This window comes from Anser cygnoides, chromosome W, assembly GCF_040182565.1.
Source record: "Anser cygnoides isolate HZ-2024a breed goose chromosome W, Taihu_goose_T2T_genome, whole genome shotgun sequence".
In the NCBI taxonomy this organism is placed as follows: Eukaryota; Metazoa; Chordata; class Aves; order Anseriformes; family Anatidae; genus Anser; species Anser cygnoides.
In genome coordinates, this window is record NC_089911.1 from 5,005,616 (window position 1) to 5,029,374 (window position 23,759).

The window sequence follows — 23,759 nt, forward strand, 5'->3', positions numbered from 1 at the left end:
GGAGGGGAGGGGAGGGGAGGGGAGGGGAGGGGAGGGGAGGGGAGGGGAGGGGAGGGGAGGGGAGGGGAGGGGAGGGGAGGGGAGGGGAGGAGAAGACCAGGTGCCAAAAGGTTTGAGAGAAAAAAAAGTAGAAACAGCAAACAGTTTGGAAAGGTAGTGGGTGGAAAAATCCTACTAATCAGCATTTCTTTCCCTATCCTTTCCACTGTCTTAAAAGCCAACTTTTCTTCTGTTTCTACAGAAGCTTTTCCTCCTCCTGAGTCAGAAGGCATTTCTTATCTTCAGCTTTTCACAGGCTTTGTGTTGCTGCTTTGTAGGAAGGAGAAAAAAAAAAAGATGCAATGGGAGCAAACTCTAGCTCTTGTCCAGAGATGAACATGGGCAGTAGTTCTCACCATGTTTCTTCCCCATCCAAAGATCCTCCCCTCCTATGCAAGACCACCTGAAGTCACGTTTTTATATTTGACACTTATAAAGCACTTGGCAGCACCTCATTCCCTGAGTAATTAAACTGTTGTATAAATTAAGCATAACCACAGAATAAAGGAGTTATTTTCAAAAAATGTGTACTTCCCTGAACCTGGAAACCCCTTTCCATTTAGAAAGATAGATGGACACAATACAGGGAAACTAGGATGCAAACAGGCTTTTGACTACCTGAAGTGCCTGAAGCTCAGTTTAGATAGAACTCACTTTAATGGAAAACTGAAAAGTTCCATTTCCCAAACTGGTGAAGACCTTCGGAAAAATACTCATAAGCTACTGAATAAATGAAAAAAACCTTCAGGTACTGCATGCATGTGATACACATTTACCACTTGGAGCTCATAGCTTGAAAGGGTACTTTATTTTGTTTCAGTACAGATTCAGTCCAGTTCACAGAGAACACAGTTAATACATATCTTTACTTTGTAGGAGAAATGGGCATGAACACATGAGCACTCGGTCACCAGTCTTTTATAGCCAATTTATGCAACTTTCACCTCGAAAGCATCATGCGTGGCACAGAGTTTTCACTAACACCTCATATAGGAGCACTGTAAAGTCATCTCTAGAAACACAGGAAGATGTAAATCTCAAGGACCGTAAAATTAAATGTATACGTCTATGCCATTTGTGGATTTATCCTTCAAAATCCTGTTTTTGAGATTAACTTGGAAGTTTGTTTTAGAAGAATGAGTCCCTGAATAATACTTATTCTCCCTTGAGGTTCAGGTTCTTCAGGCTATAGATAGTAATCTTTACTTCAAACAGCCAGAGACAGGCTCACAGCAGCCAAAACTCTCTTAAAATCTGGATCTGTGAGCAGCAGCAGCAGCTAATATGAAGAAGGGTACATGAATCTCAGCAGAACAGTTTCCCATGTTCAACCACGTTATTAGAACCTGAAACACCAATGAAGGTAAGGATGTTTGCTATATCAATCCCTGTTAACATACCAAACTTACCTTCATCTTCATTGTTAGACTTAAGGTCTAGTAGCATCTGTGAGGCTTTGTTGTGTTTTTTGTTTGATTGGTTTTATTTGTTTTTAAAAGCACATTGGACTTGAAGACTCCAAAAGCTCTTCTATTTCACACACACACAGAGGTTTATATCAGGTGGTCTAGCAAAAGGTACCATCGCTCTTCACAAACCACTTGTTATTTACATCAAACCTATCATAGGGTTCTTTGATACACCTAATACAAACTCCATCACACAGGTTCTACCTTGAAGGAAAAGAAAACTGATAAATATTGTAGGGAGTTATCTTCTATCTGGAGGGTGGAAACCTCTCTCTAGAAGTGGCTAAAGAAGGGTGACATTTTAAAATATGTTGGCTCTAAGGGAGACAAAAACCCTGTATCTTCTACAACCTAACATGAAACCCAGCAGGAACATAAATACAGAATGAAGATGAGAGGACAGAAGGGACTATGAAAAGATACTGTCAGTCAGAAGCACATTTCAAGTATAGCTTTTCAAAGCTGTTTTAAAAATTTTGTGCACTCAACTTACTTCTGAATACTTCACTATTTCTCTGACCTTTCCAACTGATTTTTTCTCCTCTCAAAGAGCTACAGAAAATAAAACATCACGAGAAACAACAAAAGCAGTGAGTTACCATATACTATCAAGTACAAAAAGTAAGCTGTAAGCTGTCAAATATGAGCAACACAGCAACTTTCACTTTTCCTCCATTTAAAACAACCACGTTTTGAAAAAATTTAAAATAAATGCCCAAGCTGAAAGTTCATGCCCAAGCTCCTCAAAGTTTTAAACATAGCATCTTACAACTGAGAAAAGTTTCTTTTTATTTGTAAACCAGAGTTTGAAATACCTTAAAATATACTTTTAATTTCATTTTTCTAAAGAAACAGCATTTAAGAACTGAAAGAACAGCATGACATTAAATGTTAAGGACCATATTTTAAAAAAACCTTTATTAAAAAAGTTTACTTAGGCATGATGATGATTTAAGTTGTATTTTAAAGTCAACTACTTAAGCATATAAACAATACAAACTGAGGTGCAAAATCAGAAGTCCAGTCACAGATGAGACTGTAGAATTGTGCTCAAGATAGAAGAGGTCTACCCATGGTGGGCACAGCTGCATGCTCATACACTAATTCAGTCTGTCTTGGTCACAAACCCTGCAGACCCGAGAAACTCTGCTGATTAGGTCAGTTTGATCTACTTAACATAAACTTGCCCTTTCTAATAAGAAGGATATTAACTAAAGCCTTCAGTTAAGCAATAAAACCTTTCTAATTAGCAACAAAAAATAAAAATGACATGCTTGCTCTGTTTTAGGCACTTTCAAGATCATAGTTTATTTACTGTAGGTAAAAAGCTAGTATACAGATTAAGGGATCTTTTAAATTTCAACTCTACAGTTATACACCATCTAGTATTCTTGCTCTGAATATTAACCAATAAAGTTTCTAAACACCTGTAAGCCCCACTGTAAATCTGTGTTATAAGGAAAAAATATATAAATCAACGCTTAATTTGTTCAATGCATAATATTTACACTGTAAAGCCAATGGGAGATGTAACAAGCAATGGTAAAGAGGCAATACATTTTAAAAAGCCAAAGTTTTATATATTTTTTTTTACAAGTGTGTTAATCAGCATAACTGTATATAAAAATTAAAATATAGTATAGTGTCCCATTACAGAAATCTTAATAATCTGAACTGCAGTCATTACTTGCTAACCATTTACATGCAACACCTGCTAGGACTGACTGTTTTTAAGATGTAAAATAGATTATGACTTTTAAGAGACAAACATTAACTTGTGTACAAACAAAATTAAAAACTGCACTCAAGAACTGCACTGGTCACAAGCCTCTTCTGTACAGGAGGGGAAGAAAAAAATGACAGAAAGTGGTCTCTTTCCATACACTAATTATCAAAGGCAATGCATAGACAGAGAATACCTGGACGGCAAACTCTGTAGATGCTGGAAACAAACAGCTTTCACATACATACTCTTTATAAGAGGCCTTTCTTTCCACCAAATGGCAATGACTGATAACAAGTAAGGGGCACCAGATGTACAACTACATAGCTCTTGCAAAATACTAAGATGGGGCAGTTGTTAATGTACAACTTGAACTGTATTTACAATATAATGGAATGTTTCCCATCCCAAAACTGGTTTATGAAACAATTGGACCTTTCTACACTAGCCTTGTGACTCAGCTATCATTCTAATGAAAATATAAGTACACAAGAGACTTACATGAAAAGTAAAATTTATGGGGTTTTACAGGAACTATTGACAAAGCTGTTAAATGGAATTTCTGCTTTTAAAGTAATTTTGTTAGATATAATTGAAACAACATTGAACCAATTGAAACATTGGTGATTTTTTAAAAAGGCCCTTTTTGATCTGTTATGAATTGTACTGCAGAAGTATTGATGCATGCACACATCTGTGTCAGCTGAGACTAGTGATCCAATTGCATGCACGTTTCCTTGAGGTGCTTTCCATGTTAAACCACCTCAATAACAATAAGATGAAAAATAGAGTAACAAGTATTTCAGATAACTCAAATTTAAAAGGAAATGGAAAGCCAATATGGCAGTAAAACCTTTTTCTGTTTTTTTAAATAGGAAGGTCTCTTGTACCAACAGAATCCTGTATACAGATGCACAGAGAAAGAGGGAATACACCACTTATAATTCCATTAAACAAGAGTCAATTCATGTGAGAAGGTACAAATTACAAAAAACATGAGTAGCCAACAGAAGAGAAACAATTGGTTTACATGAAAGAAAAGAGAACACTTCAGTCTGATTGCAGTTATTTTGTGAAAGCTGCTACAACAGCCCATAGAACCTCATTCGTGTTGGCTTTCATACATTCAACCTCAGGGTCTAAATCCAGAAGCTGCCGCACTCTCTTTGTGGCTAAATCATACTGCTCATCCAAAAGGGGGGCAAAAGCGTTCTCCAGAACATCTGAAGCATGGGCTAAATAAACGAGTGCCAACAAGCGCTTGTCCATGCGGTGGGGGTCATTCACCCATTTGTCAAGAACTGCTTCTTGAACCTTCTTGATGAGGCGCTGTTTGATACTGTTGTTGGTGAGAGGGTGCGTAGTCATGTCAAAAAGAAGGAAGTTCTGTTTCTCTGTTGTCAGTACACCTTTTTCCACTAGATTTTTAGCTAACCGTTCACGGACATTTCGTAACTGGTAGTGCAACTTTAATGGGTTCCATGTTTCACCTAAAAAAAGCAAAGGAAAAAGCCAACAGTCAGGCAAAATCTAAGCTGTACTACTACAGCAATTTTTTCCCCTCTCGTGGTGCAGAATGAGCTGTCAAATTCATATAGCTGACTATTACAGTAAGTTAGCGTGCTCATGTCAGCATTTCTCTGATCTCTGACCCATCTAGATACATGCATAGAGACTGAGACCATGTGAGCATCTCTGAGGAGTTTCACTGTGCATTTAAAGTTGGGATGAAACACTAGCTAAGCCATGTCTTGAGCAAAGATATGACAAACAAGCACTCCTGTACTGAAGAAAAATTAGCCATGAAGACTTTTTTTTTTTAAACAGTAACCATAAAAATAAAAATTAAAAAAGTTTTAAAAAGCATCTCCTCCAGCCTTGTCTGCTCAGCCTTTGTCAATTCAGGGACTGGAAGAATCACAGAATCATCTAGGTTGGAAGAGACCTCCATGATCACCTAGTCCAACCTCTGACCTAACACTAACAAGTCCTCCACTAAACCGTATCAATAAGCTCTACATCTAAACGTCTTTTAAAGACCTCCGGGGACGGTGACTCAACCACTTCCCTGGGCAGCCCATTCCAATGCCTAACAACCCTTTCAGTAAAGAAGTTCTTCCTAATATCCAACCTAAACCTCCCCTGGCGCAACTTTAGCCCATTCCCCCTCGTCCTGTCACCGGGCACATGGGAGAATAGACCAACCCCCACCTCGCTACAGCCTCCTTTCAGGTACCTGTAGAGAGCGATAAGGTCTCCCCTGAGCCTCCTCTTCTCCAGACTGAACAATCCCAGCTCCCTCAGCCGCTCCTCAGAAGACTTGTAAGCATCATTGCTATTCTTTCTGTCACAGACAAGCTAATGCACACCTATCCCATATGCTCTCCTCATTTCTCTTATTTCTTCAGGTTTATGCTCTTCTTTCCACTTCTGCTCCCTCCAAGGTGAAACAGACATGCACCATGTGAGTGTGGGTGGATGGATGTACAGAAGAGCACTCCTGTTGAGAGGGGCTTTGATGTTTCTATGAAAATTATTTCTAATGCTTTGTTATGGCAGGACAAATGGGCACTTCAGAGCACGTGTATGCACTTAAAGGAATTTAAAAAGCACAAAATAATATACCAGCAGCTACTGATAAAGCTGAAGTTGTTAAGCACTGAGAAATCCTTCTTTGATTAGAAGTTTACTTCAGCTAAAGTTTTTAGGTCCAGCTTACCTCAGTATTTACTTTAAGTATTAAAATCTCCTCCTGATATTAAACAGCCTATGCGCTTTAAGAGGCAAGGGAAGAAACAGCATTAAGTATTTCTTACGTACAAGTGTTTTTTCCATAAACAATATGACAGCTTCTATAGCAACTTGTATTTTAGAAAGCTTTTTTTTTTTTTAATCTTTGGTTATCTTTTAATAGTACTACTTAAAACAAAACAAAACAAAACAAAAAACAGATGAATTTAAGGTTTCTCTCATTGCAATGGAAGGTGACAAGCATCTAAGTAACAGCCAGGTTAAGTACACAAATGAGGTAACACCAACTGCATAGTGTAAAGGTAAAGAATCTACCTAGGCCTGAACTATGTAAGTCCCTATAGGTCCTACACTTCACTGAGGTGTGATTTCCCAGCTTGACCACAAATGAAACTATCATATGCCAGCCACCACCTCCCCCCCAAAAGGCAGTCTCCTTATAGTGTTTCACATAGTAGAGGTTATTTCCTAGATGCTTCTAAATTTATCAGGTGAATGCATCTATATGATAATAAAAATCAGTACTGTGGTGACACCTTGTGACCAATCTCCACCATTACACAGATGTAACATTTATTTCATCTGCAGGAAGACCTGACATTTTGATCCAAACTTCTATATTCCCTATACTTGCTTCCCTTAGAGGTGATCTTATAAACAAGAACAGCCTGGAAAATATAGCCTCAAATGTCCATACAAATATTTCTGTGATGGCTTTGAACTCGTATGTACTGGACCTTTAAGCAGTATTCTTTGCATCTCTGATAATTATGGCTGGAATAGCTATTTTCCAGGATCCACCCCTAAAGTAAAACTCTAAAAGAATTTACAGAAAGAAAAAAAAATTCTTCACAGGGCAGTTCTCTTAACCATGGGAAATGCAAAGAATCCTAATGCCATCAAAGAACTAGTAATTAAATACCCATGGGCAAGTAAAAAAGACTGATCCAAATCACAGCACTAATGACGATAATCCTCCCAGAGACAAAGCTTAGCAGGCTCGTGCCTCAAGGAAACCTACACTGTTCATTCATTAGTTGACCTTTTTTGAATCAGTACTAACTTTATGTGCTCTTCCCTGGGAGACAAAGCCAGTGCATATTATGTATTTGGCCGGAGGAAAAGAATTGCTTTTGCAAGCTGTAAAAGTGGAGTAGAGCTGAGCAAGAACAGACTAGACTGCAGGGATGTGCAGCAGCAATGCCCCCTACTGACAAGAAATGTTTCTTTCTCTCTCTGACAAACACTCATGGAACAAGAAGGAAGGAACGGCAAGGACACAGTATGAACTGTGCAAGAAAATATTGAAGTACAAGGAAGGCTATTTCAGGTGGTACAGGACAAATGGGAAGAACATAATGAAAACAAGAAGGCAGAGAAAGCTGGAGAGGTTTTGCTCACTTTTGAAACTCATTTATCTGTTATTACAAGTAACAAATATATTTAGATGAGCAAGTCTCATTGCCCCCTACTTCCCAAAGTTATGTTACTGACAAAATAGTGATTCCCTCCCCACTACTGCGCATGCAACTGAAGTACAGCTCTGATCTACTCCAGGGAAACTGCATTTTGTGTTTTGTAAAAACAGCCAAGCCTTGGTAATACATTTTGGCTACAGAAAAAAAAATGCTTTTGGCCACCGATCTCTTCAGTTTAATTTATGCAGTTTAATTTATTTCAGTTTACTTTCCTTTACAGAAAAAGCTGTGCACAAAGTGCTCATCTTGAAGCCTTTGTTTTGAACAACTAGAAATACATATATATTCAACATATATTCTAATGTTGTTACATTTCTCTAGTTAACGGAAAAACAGAACTCCTCTCTACTGTTTCTTTATGATTGATGGCTGAATTTTCACCCTCAATTTTTACATAGGAACAGTGAGCTCTTTATCTTCTTTCCTTATCAAAAAACTCTACTGAATCCATATGATTATACTCTAAACTTCTACTACCCCTCATTTCCAGTTACAGAGGAAGACAGTTATATGTCTCCAGGGCACAGTCCTGATTCACTTCAGATTCAGCAGAAGACATCTCTTCCATAGAGTTGATATGTTCTGACACTTCAATCTAGATCCGTTCTGTACCAACTTAAGTCAAAAGAAACAGTTACTTATGTTTGATTAAAGGCTACAATCAACAAGAGACTACTCTAGAGGACGGACTAATTACATTTTTGCATAATTTCTTCTCCAAAATCTTGCAGTGTAATCTCTAGTGATGCCATATTGAGTGGCATCACTAGAGATTACAAAAAAAGCAAATATGTTATGTCCAAGGCTTACCACTAAGCAGTTCAATCCAATTTTGTACTGTTTCAGGAGGTTGGGTCTCTTTTATGTGTTTCAGAGCTTCATCAAGCAGAACATCCCCTGTAGAAGTATCTGACTTGCAAATCACCTACGACAGAATGAAACGCAGCTTTTTCACTTAGTTCATATACCATAAACATCCAACAATAAAAAACAGGAAAATTAACTAAACTTACGGCATTCATACATGCTTAATACCTCTTTGTTTATATATACATATTTTTAAGGAAGATAATCCACTGACCTGACTAGATCCTTCATTTCCTCCTCAAAACAAAGTACACTACAGTGTTAAACTGATCTCTGATGGCACTCTATTTTACTGCTTCAAATCAATTTATTCAAAATACTGCAGTTAAACAATTAGGCCACATGAAACTGAGAAATCAGTTAGGAACTGGAAAAAACAGGAAAACTGGTTTTCTTCCATAGATCAATGTCAATACAACATCTGTAAGTTTTTCAGCTCTGAAGAACATGCTCACCAGCAATATTATGTTCCATTCACTAACAGTTCATATATATTAAGCAAAATCTGTACGTACAATAAATGACATTATATATTACAGGGGTTTATGTTTACCATTTAATAAATTCTAAAATGATTTAATTGACTTATTTCCCCAAGAGAGCACAGGAGAAAGAAAATCATTCACAGGAATGTAATAAAACTTAAGAACTTGAGTAACTGCTTGTTTACCAGTACAATCAGTTATATAAACCATGTACAAATACCTTTTTTTTTTTTTCTCTTGGTTAGAAAGACAACAGCACCAAGCTAAAAACGTATGGATTTAATTAGCCCAAGTCAATATAGTTTAATTATAAAAAAGACACACACCCAAAAAGAAAACACTATTTCTTTAGGAAAAGAATAATTACTACAGCACCAAAGCTGCTTATGAAAATAACGATTAAAACCGGCAATTCAAGTTGTTTGATAAGTTATCTTTTTACCTGATGCCTATAAAGTGCTAACAGGAAACAAAGAAAAAAAGGAACTTCTACCTTCTACCTTCCCACAAAGTTCCAGAAAGGACTGGGGCAGGGCAGAAGGGTTAGCTTGAGGTGCAGAGGCTATATAAAGTGATATTGCTGCTGAAGCTCCACACCTCACTGAATTACAACCCTGTATACAACTAAACAGCTCATTCCATTCACTAACCATGGTATTTGACCTTGTTTTTTTCTGTGAATTAAAGCGAGCAAAGCCTGCAAGCTTGTACCAAAGGAGTGTAGAGGTGGACACTTGGTAGAGTTCAGGCACATAAATCTACCAAACATGGGAACAAGACTGCAATTTCATATTAAACAATGCAAGACTTTACATAAAATGAGAAAAGACACATGAGAATGACTTCTAAACTGAGAGGTAGGGTAGGACAGAAGAAACATCATAGATATCAGTAGTTAGGGATTTTACGTGCATGAAATTCTGTAAGCAGAAATCAATCTTCATTTGAATTTTATATTGTCTTTTTCATAGAATGCTCCCACCTGCAAAAATCTCTAGTTTTTCTTACAACAAAAAGAACAAAGCATTGAATACTAGTTAGATTTAGCTCTCCTTAAAGCAGTAAAAAAAAACAAAACAGAAGAACACAGACAGACCCACCCCTAAAAAGCACATGATAAAATTTTTAAAAAGGAGGGGGGGCAGACAACAATTTGGTTTGTATGCTGTAGTAAAGATATGCACAGGTTATTTCTCCATTTTCCTAAAAAAAAAAAAAAAGCAGTTAAAACTTCAGATAGACAGACCTGACAAGGTTTGCATAGAAAGAAAATAACTGTTAAAGAACATTCCTGAATGCCTAAGGAGCCAAAAGCTTTGTGAGGAAAAAAACTGTAGAAACTAATCAGTGCTGAATATGCTTAAATGAAGCTAAAAGAAGCAGGTGCTGTTTGCCTGAACAGAGGTTCAGTTCTTTGGAGGAGAAGGAAGCTGGGAGAAGATTAGGGAATTTGGAAGCTTTCCTTTAAAAAAAAAAAATCAGCAAAGCGTAAAACTGACGGGGAAACAGGCTATGAAAGAGAATTTACTTGTGGTGGATAGAAATATTTGACCATAAACTTATTTTACAAGTATCCACTAATGCTGATGAAGTAGAAATTCAAACAGTATAACTTTGCACATTTTGTACTAAGGAAAAAAAAAAACAACAGCAAAATCAATAAATTAAAGCTTCAAATTTTCAGCCTAATTCAATAAAGAACCTTAAAAATTTGCTCATCTTAAAGGTCAGTGAGTACAATCAATTTAACACACCAGTCACGCACTTTAGCTAGAGTTTTGCATTCTCAGGGGCCCAAGGTACAAGGATGTTTCCTTCCTACGCACTGCAAAGCATACTGTGCAGAGGATATTGTGTACGCCAGCACTAACTGGTGGCTTGCAGGATACATCTGGCTCGCTGTCAGTTAGCTGTCCATCTCAGCCCCAGCCCACATCTCACCGACAGAGCAAAAGCCAGTTCCTTCGACAGATAACAACTGGTGCTGCTGGAACACAGCAGCAACTGCTATCACTGCACCCTGGCCACAGCCACAGCCAGCTGATTGTGAAAGGCTCCCAACAGCAGCAGGAACACATCAAGAGAACAAACAGGAACTGAGAACAAGTACAGAAAATTTACAAGACCCTTCAGCTCACCACTGAAACAGTTTAGATAATAACTCTGTGCCTGTAACATAAGTCACTACTCAGAATCTCTAACCCCATTTATAGGAAAAGAAAAAAAAATAAGTTTTACCTTAAAACTCACTGTTATTTGTAACTACTGCATTGCAAGAACACGACGCAAAAGCAAATATGACCACATTCCTCCCACTTACCTTTCTTGTCAACAGACTTTTGCGCCTCATTCCACAAGCCTCTAGCTGAAGACGCCCTCGCAATGCCAATTCGATTAACATGCATCCACGCAAACCTGAGGAGATGCAATCATTCCAAAATGAAGTGTAACCCTGAGAAGATGAAAAGACAGTAAGATACTTCCACCTCCACCTGAAAACAAATAGAAGAATCATAGAATCATTAAGGTTGGAAAAGACCTCCAAGATCATCTGGTCCAACCATCCCCCTACTACCAACGTCACCCACCAAACCATGTCCCTAAGCACCACGTCCAACCTTTCCTTAAACACCCCCAGGGACGGTGACTCCACCACCTCCCTGGGCAACCCATTCCAATGCCTGACCACTCTTTCTGAGAAGAAATGTCTCCCAATTTCCAACCTAAACCTCCCCTGGCGCAACTTGAGGCCATTCCCTCTCGACCTATCACTAGTTATCTGCGAGAAGAGGCCGACCCCCAGCTCCCCACAACCTCCTTTCAGGTAGTTGTAGAGAGCAATAAGGTCTCCCCTGAGCCTCTTCTTCTCCAGACTAGACAACCCACGTTCCCTCAGCCGCTCCTCATAGGACTTGTGGTCCAGGCCCTTCACCAGCTTCATGGCCCTTCTCTGGACATGCTCCAGGGCCTCCATGTCCTTCTTGTAGTGAGGGGCCCAAAGCTGAACACAGGACTCGAGGTGTGGCCTCACCAGAGCAGAGTATGGGGGAACGATCGCCTCCCTGGTCCTGCTGGCTACACTATTCCTGATACAAGCCAGGATGCCGTTGGCCTTCTTGGCCACCTGGGCACACTGCCGGCTCATGTTCAGGTGAGCATCAATCAGCATCCCCAGATCCTTTTCCTCCGCACAGCTTTGGAGCCACTCTGCCCCAAGCCTGTAGTGTCGCATGGGGTTGTTGTGGCCAAAGTGCAGGATCCAGCACTCAGCCATGTTGAAACTCATCCCGTTGGCCTCTGCCCATCAATCCAACCTGTCCAGGTCCCTCTACAGGGCCTTCCTACCCTCCGGCAGATCAACACTTCCCCCCCAACTTGGTGCCATCTGCAGACTTACTGAGGATGCACTTGATTCCCTCATCCAAGTCATCAATAAAGATATTAAAGAGGATGGGCCCTAACACCAATCCCTGGGGAACACCACTGGTGACCGGTCACCAGCTGGATTTCACTCCGTTCACCACCACTCCCTGGGCCCGGCCGACCAGACAATTTTCAACCTAACAAAGAGTGTACCTGTCCAAGCCACGGGCGGCCAGCTTCTCCAGGAGAATACTGTGGGAGACCGTGCCAAAGGCCTTGCTGAAGTCTAGGTAGCCTTTCCCTCATCCACCTGGCGGGTCACCCCGTAATAGAATGAGATGAGGTTGGTCAGGCAGGACTTGCCTTTCCTGAAACCATGCTGACTGGACCTGTTTCCATGGTTGTCCTGCATATGCTGCATGACTGCATTCAAGATGACCTGTTCCATCACCTTTCCTGGCACCGAGGTCAGGCTGACAGGCCTGTAGTTCCCCGGGTCCTCCTTACAACCCTTCTTACAGATGGGCGTCACATTACAGAATGACAGAATCATCTAGGTTGGAAGAGACCTCCATGATCACCTAGTCCAACCTCTGCCCTAACACTAACAAGTCCTCCACTAAACCGTATCACCAAGCTCTACATCTAAACGTCTCTTAAAGACCTCCGGGGATGGTGACTCAACCACTTCCCTGGGCAGCCCATTCCAATGCCTAACAACCCCTTCCGTAAAGAAGTTCTTCCTAATATCCAACCTAAACCTCCCCTGGCGCAACTTTAGCCCATTCCCCCTCGTCCTGTCACCGGGCACATGGGAGAATAGACCAACCCCCACCTCGCTACAGCCTCCTTTCAGGTACCTATAGAGAGCGATAAGGTCTCCCCTGAGCCTCCTCTTCTCCAGGCTGAACAATCCCAGCTCCCTCAGCCGCTCCTCAGAAGACTTGTTCTCCAGACCCCTCACCAGCTTCGTCGCCCTTCTCTGGACTCTCTCGAGCACCTCCATGTCCTTCCTGTAGTGAGGGGCCCAAAACTGAACACAGTACTCGAGGTGCGGCCTCACCAGAGCCAAGTAAAAGGGGACAATCACTTCCCTAGAACTGCTGGCCACGCTGTTTCTTATGCAAGCCAGGATGCTGTTGGCCTTCTTGGCCACCTGAGCACACTGCTGGCTCATATTCAGCCAACTATCAACCAGTATTCCCTGGTCCTTCTCTGCCAGGCAGCTTTCTAACCACTCATCTCCCAGCCTGTAGCACTGCTTGGGGTTCTTGTGCCCCAGGTGCAGGACCCGGCACTTGGCCTTGTTGAACTTCATACAGTTGGCCTTAGCCCATCGCTCCAGCCTATCCAGATCCTCCTGCAGAGCCTTCCTGCCCTCGAGCAGATCGACACACGCACCTAACTTGGTGTCATCTGCAAACTTACTGAGGGTGCACTGGATCCCCTCATCCAGATCACTGATAAAGATGTTAAAGAGGACTGGCCCCAGTACTGAGCCCTGGGGGACTCCACTAGTGACCGGCCTCCAACTGGATTTGACTCCATTCACCACGACTCTTTGGGCCCGGCTATCCAGCCAGTTTTTAACCCAACGAAGCGTACGCCAGTCCAAGCCATGAGCAGCCAGTTTCTTGAGGAGAATGCTGTGGGAAACGGTGTCAAAAGCCTTACTGAGGTCAAGGTAGACCACGTCCACAGCCTTTCCCTCATCCACCAAGCGTGTCACTTGGTCACAGAAGGAGATGAGGTTCGTCAAGCAGGACCTGCCTTTCATAAACCCATGCTGACTGGGCCTGATCGCCGCCTTGCCCTGCAAGTGCCGCCTGATGACACTCAAGATAATCTGCTCCATGAGCTTTCCCTGGCACTGAAGTCAAACTAACAGGCCTATAGTTCCCTGGGTCTACCCTCCGACCCTTCTTGTAGATGGGCGTCACGTTTGCTAGCCGTCAGTTGACTGGGACCTCCCCTGATAGCCAGGACTGCCGATAAATAATGGAAAGCGGCTTGGTCAGCTCTTCCGCCAGTTCTCTCAGTACCCTCAGGTGGATCCCATCCAGCCCCATCGACTTGCGTACATCTAAGTGCTGTAGCAGGTCGCCAAGCATTTCCTCGTGGATTATGAGGGCCACATTCTGCTCCCCCTCCCCTTCCACCAGCTCAGGGTACTGGGTATCCAGAGAACAACTGGTCTTGCCACTAAAGACTGAGGCAAAGAAGGCATTAAGCACCTCAGCCTTTTCCTCATCTCTTGTCACTAAGTTTCCCCCCGCATCCAGTAAAGGACAGAAATTCTCCTTAGTCCTCCTTTTCGTGTTTATGTATTTATAAAACCATTTTCTTTTATCTTTAACAGCAGTAGCCAGATTGAGCTCCAGATGAGCTTTGGCCTTTCTAATTTTGTCCCTGCACAGCCTCGCAACATCCTTATGATGCGTGATTGCATTCAAGATGACCTGTTCCATCACCTTTCCTGGCACCGAGGTCAGGCTGACAGGCCTGTAGTTCCCTGGATCCCCCTTATGACCCTTCTTATAGATGGGTGTCACATTAGTAATTCTCCAGTCATCTGGGACCTCTCTGGATAACCACAACCACTGACAGATGATGGAAAGCAGCCCAGCAATCACATCCACCAACTACCTCAGCACCCTCGGGTGGATCCTATCTGGCTCCGTGGACTTGTGACAGTCCAGGCGGAGCAGCAGGTCTCTGAGTGTTTCCACCTGAACGGTGGGACATTTCTTCTGCTACTCGTCCCAGACTTCCAGGTCGGGAGGCTGAGTACCCCAAGGGTAAGTAGTCTGGCTAGTAAAGACAGATGTAAAGAAGGCATTAAGAACCTCAGCCTTTTCCTTATCCTCAGTTGTCATATTCCCCCTGGCCTCCAGTAAAGCATAGAGATTCTCCTTGGCCCTCCTCTTGCCGTTAATATATTTATAAAAACATTTTTTGTTATCCTTAACCATAGTGGCCAGGTTGAGCTCGTGCTGGGCTTTGGCCTTCCTGATTTTTTCTCTGCATATGCTGGCAACTTCCTTGTACTCTCCCCGAGTTGCCTGCCCCTTCTTCCACCGGACATGATCTCTCTTTTTCTCCCGGACACTCAGCACAAGTTCCCCGTTTGGCCACGCCAGTCTTCTTCCCCACCGTCCCATCTTACGGCACACGGGGACAGCCTGCTCCTTCGCCTTTAAGACTTCCTTCTTGAGGAGCATCCAGCCTTCCTGGACCCTTCCGCCCTTCAGGACTAACTCCCAAGGGACCCTCCCTACTGCTGCCCTGAACAATTCAAAGTCTGCCCTCTGGAAGTCCAAGGTAGCAGTTTTACTACCCCCCCCCCCCGACTTCACCAAGAATAGAGAACTCGACCATGTCGTCATCACTCTGCCCAAGGCAGCTCCTGACCACCACATGTCCCACCAGTTCTTCTCTGTTCGTGAACAGCAGGTTTAGCTGGGCACCCCCTCTGGTAGGCTCACTAACCAGCTGAGTCAGGAAACTGTCTTCCACGCACTCCAGGAACCTTCTAGACTGCTTCCTCAGGGCTGTATTGTATTTCCAGCATATGTCCGGGAAGTTAAAGTCCCCCAGGAAGACAAGCGCTGGTGACTGAGCGACTTCCGCCAGCTGCTTATAGAACGCCTCATCCGTCTCTTCATCCTGGTTTGGCAGCCTATAACAGACCCCCACCAGGATGTCTGTCTTGTTGGCCAACACCCTGACCCTTATCCACAGGGACTCGACCTTATCATTCCCAGCCCCGAGCTCAACAACATCGAAACACTCTCTAATATAGAGAGCCATGCCACCGCCCCTCCTTAGTTGCCCGTCCCTTCTGAAGAGCTTGTAGCCATCCATTGCAGCACTCCAGTCATAGGAGTGGTCCCACCATGTTTCAGTGATGGCAACTAGGTCATAGTTTGCCTGCTGCAGAATGGCTTCCAGCTCCTCCTGTTTGTTGCCCATGCTGCGTGCATTGGTGTAGATGCACTTCAGTTGTGCCACTGCCCTCACCCCCAACCCTGGGACTGCTCCCCCAGTCTCATCTCTATCGAGCCTCATTTCCCCCCCATCCCCCTTCATACCTAGTTTAAAGCCCTTTCTACAAGCCCTGCCAGCTCCTGGGATAGAATCCCTTTCCCCCTTTGATATTTGGATCCTCCACTACTTGGGATGAGGTGCTGAGCAGGGGCAGGTCTTTGTAGGTATGCTGGGGCCTGGGCTCTGGGATGAGATGTGGCACATCCTATTCCAGCAGTAAACCACCTTCCCTTTTGCATAGAGTAACAGACCTCCTCCCCTTTCTTCTTTCAATAAAACCATAAGCCATATGGGATTTCTGTCTCATAGCTCATCTGGAAGTAAATAAATGCAATAAACAAATTTGCGGCACTGCTCCAAAACGCACGGTTATTCTGGCTGGTGTGCTGTCGCTCCTGGCAGGTGTGGGGCTGTGGGAAGCTGAGTGTGATGGGCTTGCCTTGGTGCACAGCCTTTTCTTTCAGTCCATGCCAACGTGTTCATCAAAGGAGGTAAAAGCGTGGTGAATGACAGCTCCTGGATAACTTGCATGGAAAGGGCCTGCTTTGTCATCTAGCCCTTTGCTCTGCTTTCAGAAGGATCCTTCCTAATTAAAGGACGACTGGTGGTTGCAAGATGTCTTGTTTGGGTGGTTTAATAAATTACCACCCTCTCTGTGAAAGAGAAAGTGTATTTACTAATGCGGCTGTAAATATCTCAGCTGTGGGGTGGTTATTTACTGCACTATTTTAATGCAAATGTTCGTGGTTGTCTGCATTGAACATGCAGGCAGCACACAAATTTTATTTGTGGTGTATTTAGGCTTATTTTTTCCTCCTTCCTGCCATATCTGTTCCTGTGTGCACTGTGCAACAGAGACTGCTTGATGTGTAATTGTCTGTCACTCAAGTGCCACTTTACAGCCTAGAAATATATCAATGAAAATATTCTCCCAATTAATTTTGAGTCTTAGGGATGAGTTATCCCTGTCCTAAGAGAACATTCTCTTAAATCATTCCGTATTTCATGCATGTATTTACTTTTAAATGTATCCTAAATGAAAGGTAATGGCCTGTAGTTATAACAGCAGTAAGGAGCATTCATTGTAAGGACCGTGGTGCTCCTGGTGTGGATGCAGCTTGAATGCTTCAGTCTGATAGATGCAAAATCACCAGTCGCATTGTGAGAGGCTTGTACACAGCCAGAAAGCCTGCAACTACCCTCTTGTACTGCATTTTCCTGGAGCGTAAGGTAGGGAAAAACTTGGATATCACAGCTGCACTTTTGCCAAATGAACTATTTCTTTAAGTTTGTTCATTTGTCCTAAGCTCTGTAGCTCCTGTGTGCTTCCCTTGTGGATGTGGGCAAGCGTCAAAAATGGTGGCTCAGCTTGAGCAATGTGGAAACTCTCTAGAATTGATATTTCATCTTTGGAGTGCACCTGCGGTACAATGGTGGCTTTTCTCTGTACCGAGACTTTGGAAAAATGGAGTCTGTGAGTAGGAAGTCCTGCTTTCAAATAGTCTGCTTTGTGAATAACAATTTTATCTGCGGCCTTTAAATACCTCCTGTAGATGGGATGATAGCTCAGAGATAATTGCCCTGATGGAACGCAGGAAGCATTATTGGTTGGAAGATATGACGTGGCATCTGTTAATGTCTCTCCTCAGTGTTCAATGGGGATAATCCTACCTCAGGGTAGGGGATGCCTTTAAATCTGATGGAGTCTGAGTAGATGCTGATTGATTTAGGTATCGAATCTGTAGTGATTAAAACTATTTGTTTGGAGCTTGTAAGCACACACAGAAATATATAAAAAAGTTAGGAGAGTTTTTGAACTTTATGTATTATTTGATTGTCAAGACACTTTTATTTTAGCTCCTGGCAATTATATCACAGTGAGCTCACACTCATAGGACCATGCCTGGATGTATTGACTTCCATTGTGGGTGTAAGTGAGGGAGAGGGCTGCTACTTGTTCTAAGAACTACTCTAAGCTGCTAAGACCAATTACAGTTTGTCCTGGTTTCAGCTAGGATACAGTTAATTTTCCTCCTAGTAGCTGGTAGGGTGCTATGTTTTGGATTAGAATGAGAACAGTGCTGATAACATGCTGATGTTTTAATTGTTGCAGAGCAGTGCTTACAACAAGCCAAGGACTTTTCAGCTTCTCGCTCTGTCCTGCCAGCGGGACAGGTGACCCAAACTGGCCAAAGGGGTATTCCATACCATCTGACGTCACGCTAAACGATATATAGGGGTGGCTGGCCGGGGTGGGGAAGCCAGCTGCTCGGGGATAGGCTGGGCATCGGTCAGCGGGTGGTGAGCAATTGCATTGTGCATCACTTGTTTCATACACATTTATTATTATTATTATTATTATTTTCCTGTCTTAATAAACTGTCTTTATCTCAACCCACAGGCTTCACTTTCTTGTTTCTCTCCCCCATCCCAGAGAGGGATATATCCTGCCGTATCTGTTCCCCTGTACATTGTGCAACAGAAACCATGAGCCCCACCAGCTCCTGGGTTAGGATCCCTTTCCCCCTTTGAGACAGGTGGGACCCATCGGCAGCCATCAGGCCAGGTGCTGAGTAAATCACCCCACAGTCAAAAAAACAAACAAAAACAAAAACAAACAAACAACAAAAAAAAATAATTCCTGCAATGGCACCAGCCTCTCAACCATGTATTAATCAGCTGGGCCTTCCAGGTCTGCTCAGTATCCCTCCCTGCCCCTGAAGGGATAGAGGAAAACACCACCTGCGCTCCCACTCCATCCAGTAACTGTCCCAATCCCCTGAAGTCCTTTTTGATAGCCTTCAGGCTTCTCTCAGCAATTTTGTCTCTGCCAGCCTGAATTATCACTAAGGGATAATAATTGGAGGGGCAAATCAGGCCAGGAAGTTTCCTGGTAATGTCCCTGACCCGGGCCCCAGGGAGGCAGCAGACTTCCCTGCAGCTAGGGTCCGGCTGACAAATGGGGCCCTCTGTTCCCCTCAGAAGGGAGTCGCCTACGACCATTACCCTTCTTTCCTTCTTGGTGGAGGAAGTCTTCAAGCATGGACTTGACTTCCTTGCCCTAGACAACCTCCTGTGTGGACCTTCCCCCACATCCTCACCAATCTGTCTCTCAAGCTCCAGGGGCCTCAAGCCTATTGTGTAAGGGCACCTGGGGAGGCGAGGTGAGCAGGGAGGAGGCTCGCCTGCAATGTCGAACAGGGACCTGTTTCCATTCCTCTCCATCTCTCAGGTCCCCTCCCTCTCCGCAACAGCAACAGGGCAGGGGGTCCACCACTATCTGGGGTGTATCGCCCCGGTGCCTTTCTCGCAGGCATGGCAGGGAGTTTCTCCACCAGTCTAACTCCTGCTCACACTCCCTGATAGTCCTTAATCTCTCCACCTCTTCCTTGAGCTCTGCCTCCAGGCTGATCAGATCCTCCACCTGCTTGCACCTCATGCAGGCAGTATCTCTGCCACCCTCCACTGGTAGCAACAGGCTCAGGCACCCTGCAGCTGGAGACCTGAACAGACACATTTTTGGGCAGTCACTTGGTCTGGGTTGCCGCAGTCTTTTTGGCAAGAGGAGGCTTGCTGTGTTCTGTAAGCAGTTCTCTTACCCTCATGCACTTTTGAAGTAGCACTACTAGACAACCACCATTCCTGTACTGTAAATGTAAACATGAAAGAGAAACAGACTCATCCTCTGTTAATTTTGACACTTAGCCTGTTCTTGGAAGAACAGAGGAACTTCAGGAAAGTGACAAACAAAACAGTACATAACATTTAGTTTATATGTAGTCAAAATTAACTAATTACATTTTAAGACATCAAGCATTTGGCATTACTGACATCACACAGGCTTATCTGAGTTTCCTGAGACACATTAACATGCTTTAATATCCATAAACAATATGGCACTGAAGTAATAATTTGAAAAGCAATGTTAAGAAATATATATAGTTCTTATATGGATTGCAAAGCTGCAAATCACATTTATTCTATGAACCACACCATACCTATCACACTTCATCTGTATTTCTGCATTGATAGCTGTCTGCTTAAATAGCAGAACCAAATATTTGACACAATAAATTTACTCAATCACTAGAAACACATTTATTCAATTTTGTACTCCACTGCTTGACAACTGTGACAAAAAATATGAAAATGATTCTATTTAAATTATACAGTTGCCAACATTTAATATTACCAAACATGCAAGAACAGTACGCAGGACAAAGCAAAATCATTCTGAGAAAAAATTTGTCTTTTGAGAAATGATTGTGGAAACACTTGGTATGATCTAGAAAGACCTTCCAAAACTCCTCTAGCAATGCATCCTCTTTATGAAAAGATCCACTTTGGAATACAGAAGAAAAAAAAAAAAAGGAGCACTCTCTCATAAAATTTACCCTAGCCAGTAACAACAACCAGCTTAAACCATGAGCAATACAACTTTATCTTATTTGCAAATGACAGCTCCCAGTGTATAGATACCAGATGGACACACCTGAAGTCCACTAGACGTACAACCCAGTCACCAACTAATACATGCCATTAAATATAGATTTCTAGGAACAAAAAAAAGTTTTCATTTAGCACTTAGCTATTTTCAAGAGCTTTATTACGTAGATGATCCATACTTCTAAAAATTCTACAAAAATTCTACAAAAACACTGAATTAGTAGAAAACCATTACTGAAATGTCACAGATGTTTACTTAAAAGGCCATAGACATAAGGTTGGAAAGGCATTTGAGGAGTTATCTATTCATCCTTTTTACTCAAAACCGATGCTTTGTATCAGCTACTCTCAGAATCACAGAATCGTCTAGGTTGGAAGAGACCTCCAAGATCATCTAGTCCAACCTCTGCCCTAACACTAACAAGTCCTCCACTAAACCGTATCACTAAGGGCTACATCTAAACGTCTCTTAAAGACCTCCGGGGATGGTGACTCAACCACTTCCCTGGGCAGCCCATTCCAATGCCTAACAACCCCTTCCGTAAAGAAGTTCTTCCTAATATCCAACCTAAACCTCCCCTGGCGCAACTTTAGCCCATTCCCCCTCGTCCTGTCACCAGGCACATGGGAGAATAGACCAACCCCCACCTCGCTACAGCCTCCTTTCAGGTACCTATAGAGAGCGATAAGGTCGCCCCTGAGCCTCCTCTTCTCCAGGCTGAACAATCCCAGCTCCCTCAGCCGCTCCTCGTAAGACTTGTTCTCCAGACCCCTCACCAGCTTCGTCGCCCTTCTTGGACTCGCTTGAGCACCTCCATGTCCTTCTTGTAGCGAGGGGCCCAAAAGTGAACACAGTACTCGAGGTGCGGCCTCACCAGAGCCAAGTAAAAGGGGACAATCACTTCCCTAGACCTGCTGGCCACACTGCTTCTTATACAAGCCAGGATGCTGTTGGCCTTCTTGGCCACCTGAGCACACTGCTGGCTCATATTCAGCCAACTATCAACCAGTATTCCCTGGTCCTTCTCTGCCAGGCAGCTTTCCAAACACTCATCTCCCAGCCTGTGGCTCTGCTTGGGGTTGTTGCGCCCCAGGTGCAGGACCCGGCACTTGGCCTTGTTGAACTTCATACAGTTGACCTCAGCCCATCGGTCCAGCCTATCCAGAAGCCAGCCATTCTGTATGTTGTTTTTGGTAAGCACCAGACATTTCTTTGCCAAAAAAAAAAAAAAAAAGTAAGATAAGGTGCCATATTTGCTTGATGAAAAAAAAAAAAAGGATTCCTACATTCTATTTCCAATCAAATAGTCTCTTTACATAAAAAAATGAAATCAGACAACACATATGCAAACTAAAAATCTACTGGACAAACAGCTGTGGCATAATATATACTTTTTCTATTCACAAAAAGTGTTATATTATTATGCAAGTAGTTTAAGTTCTAAAAACCTTTCCCTTGTTTAGTAATGAAAACTGAATTTAAAGCCTTTGTCAAGGAGGTGATGTTAACTACACTATTCCCAGCAGCAATTACCAGGTGTAAAATCCTTGGCTCTAGCACTTATTCAACATACATGGCCACAAGCTGTGGGCTGCAGAGAAATAAATGATCCTAGGATAATTCGGGTTGGAAGGGACCTCAGGAGATCTCTAGCCCGACCTCCAGCTCAAAGCAGGTTCAGCTATAAAGTCAGATTGAGTTACTCAGGGCTTTATCCAGGCAGGTCTTTAAAATCTGCGAGGGAGGAGACAGCACAATCATCTGCTAGTTTTTAATCAAGTGATCCTGAAAGGCAGTTCAAAAAGATTATGACCTTCATAAACAAAACTGCTTGCTCTAGTGGGTTTGATGACAGTAAAGTTATAAGAATGTATACTGCCTCACTTTTTTTTTTCCCCAGGCTCAGAGTTTGCAGGGGATCCAAGAGAAGGAACATCTTATTTCAGTATACAGAAATTATATCACTATTTACAAAGTGAGGAAGGAGGTATTATGTAACAGCCAGTGTCATCCTCAACATTTTTCAATCCATTATGCTGGTCTTTCCAGGTAGTTCAAACAGATGGATGGATAATGTTTTGCTCTTACTGCAAACACTTCAGACAATTGAAGAAACCTTCAGAGAAGGTCAGGTTAGCACACAACAGTCTAAATCATCCTTTAAATTAACTCAAACTTCCTGGCGTAGCTGAAACAGAATAGAAGCGAACATTTATCTTCAGTGCTGCAAACAGCTCCTTGACACCTACCTCAAGTGGCATACAGCACAACTAGAATAAGGTACAGAAAAGAGAAAAAATAACGCTCAGCATTACAGAACTACTGCCTATTAAAGAGGCAATAGAGGGACGGTGAAGAATCCTAGAATCATTAAGACCATTAAGAACTTGAGGCCATTCCCTCTAGTACTATCGCTGGTTATCTGTGAGAAGAGGATGACCCCTAGCTCCCCACAACTTCTGTTCCAAATACCTAGTCTGTTCCAAATACCTAGCAGTCTCAAAACACTTGCATTAAAGATCAAAGACCACTGTTTACAGATGCAAGCCATTCCACTATTTAATACCCTTAAATAGCACTAATATTCCCACCAAATACAACACCAAATGTTTTTGCTGTATGTCTTCCTTGCAAGTCTTTTCTAATTTTATAAACACCTTAACTCAATGAAATACTTATTTCATTATAGTTGCTAAGCAAGGTGTGTGTCTTAAAAGGTAATGAATTGTTATCTGACAGCAATCGCATTAGAACAGCGCTTTAAGCTATGAATGGCTCACAAGCCAATTTTATATCTCCATTGATTCAATGATAAGAATGTTCACAACTGTCATATCTCTGTCTATCTAACTGTCTATCTCTAAGGGGAAAACAGATCCTAGCCCAGGAGCTGGCAGGGCTCGTTGAGAGGGCTTTAAACTAGGAAAGAAGGGGGATGGGGCTGAAAGAAGGCCTGTTGGAGCTGTGCCGGGGGGAACAATGGCAAAGCCGGGGAAGAAGGCAATGGCCCGACTGAAGTGCATCTACACTAATGCACGCAGCATGGGCAACAAACAAGAGGAGCTTTCCATCATTTATCAGCAGTCCTGG

The 23,759-nt window shown here is 42.8% G+C and overlaps 1 protein-coding gene across 2 annotated transcripts in view; it reads right to left on the bottom strand.

Moving 5' to 3' along the window:
* Positions 1 to 828: 828 nt before the first annotated feature.
* LOC125181536 (Golgi phosphoprotein 3-like) overlaps positions 829 to 23,759 on the bottom strand; it is a 40,895-nt gene continuing 17,964 nt past the window's right edge. The window contains exons 2-4 of one of the 2 annotated variants that reach the window (XM_066987090.1): positions 11,133 to 11,264; positions 8,271 to 8,385; positions 829 to 4,721 (exon numbers count right to left, since the gene is read on the bottom strand). In XM_066987090.1, the coding sequence (XP_066843191.1) occupies positions 4,297 to 4,721; positions 8,271 to 8,385; positions 11,133 to 11,264 (672 nt within the window). In that variant the 3' untranslated portion in view covers positions 829 to 4,296. The remainder of the gene's footprint in view (positions 4,722 to 8,270; positions 8,386 to 11,132; positions 11,265 to 23,759) is intronic. The other variant, XM_066987091.1, reaches the window with a different exon arrangement.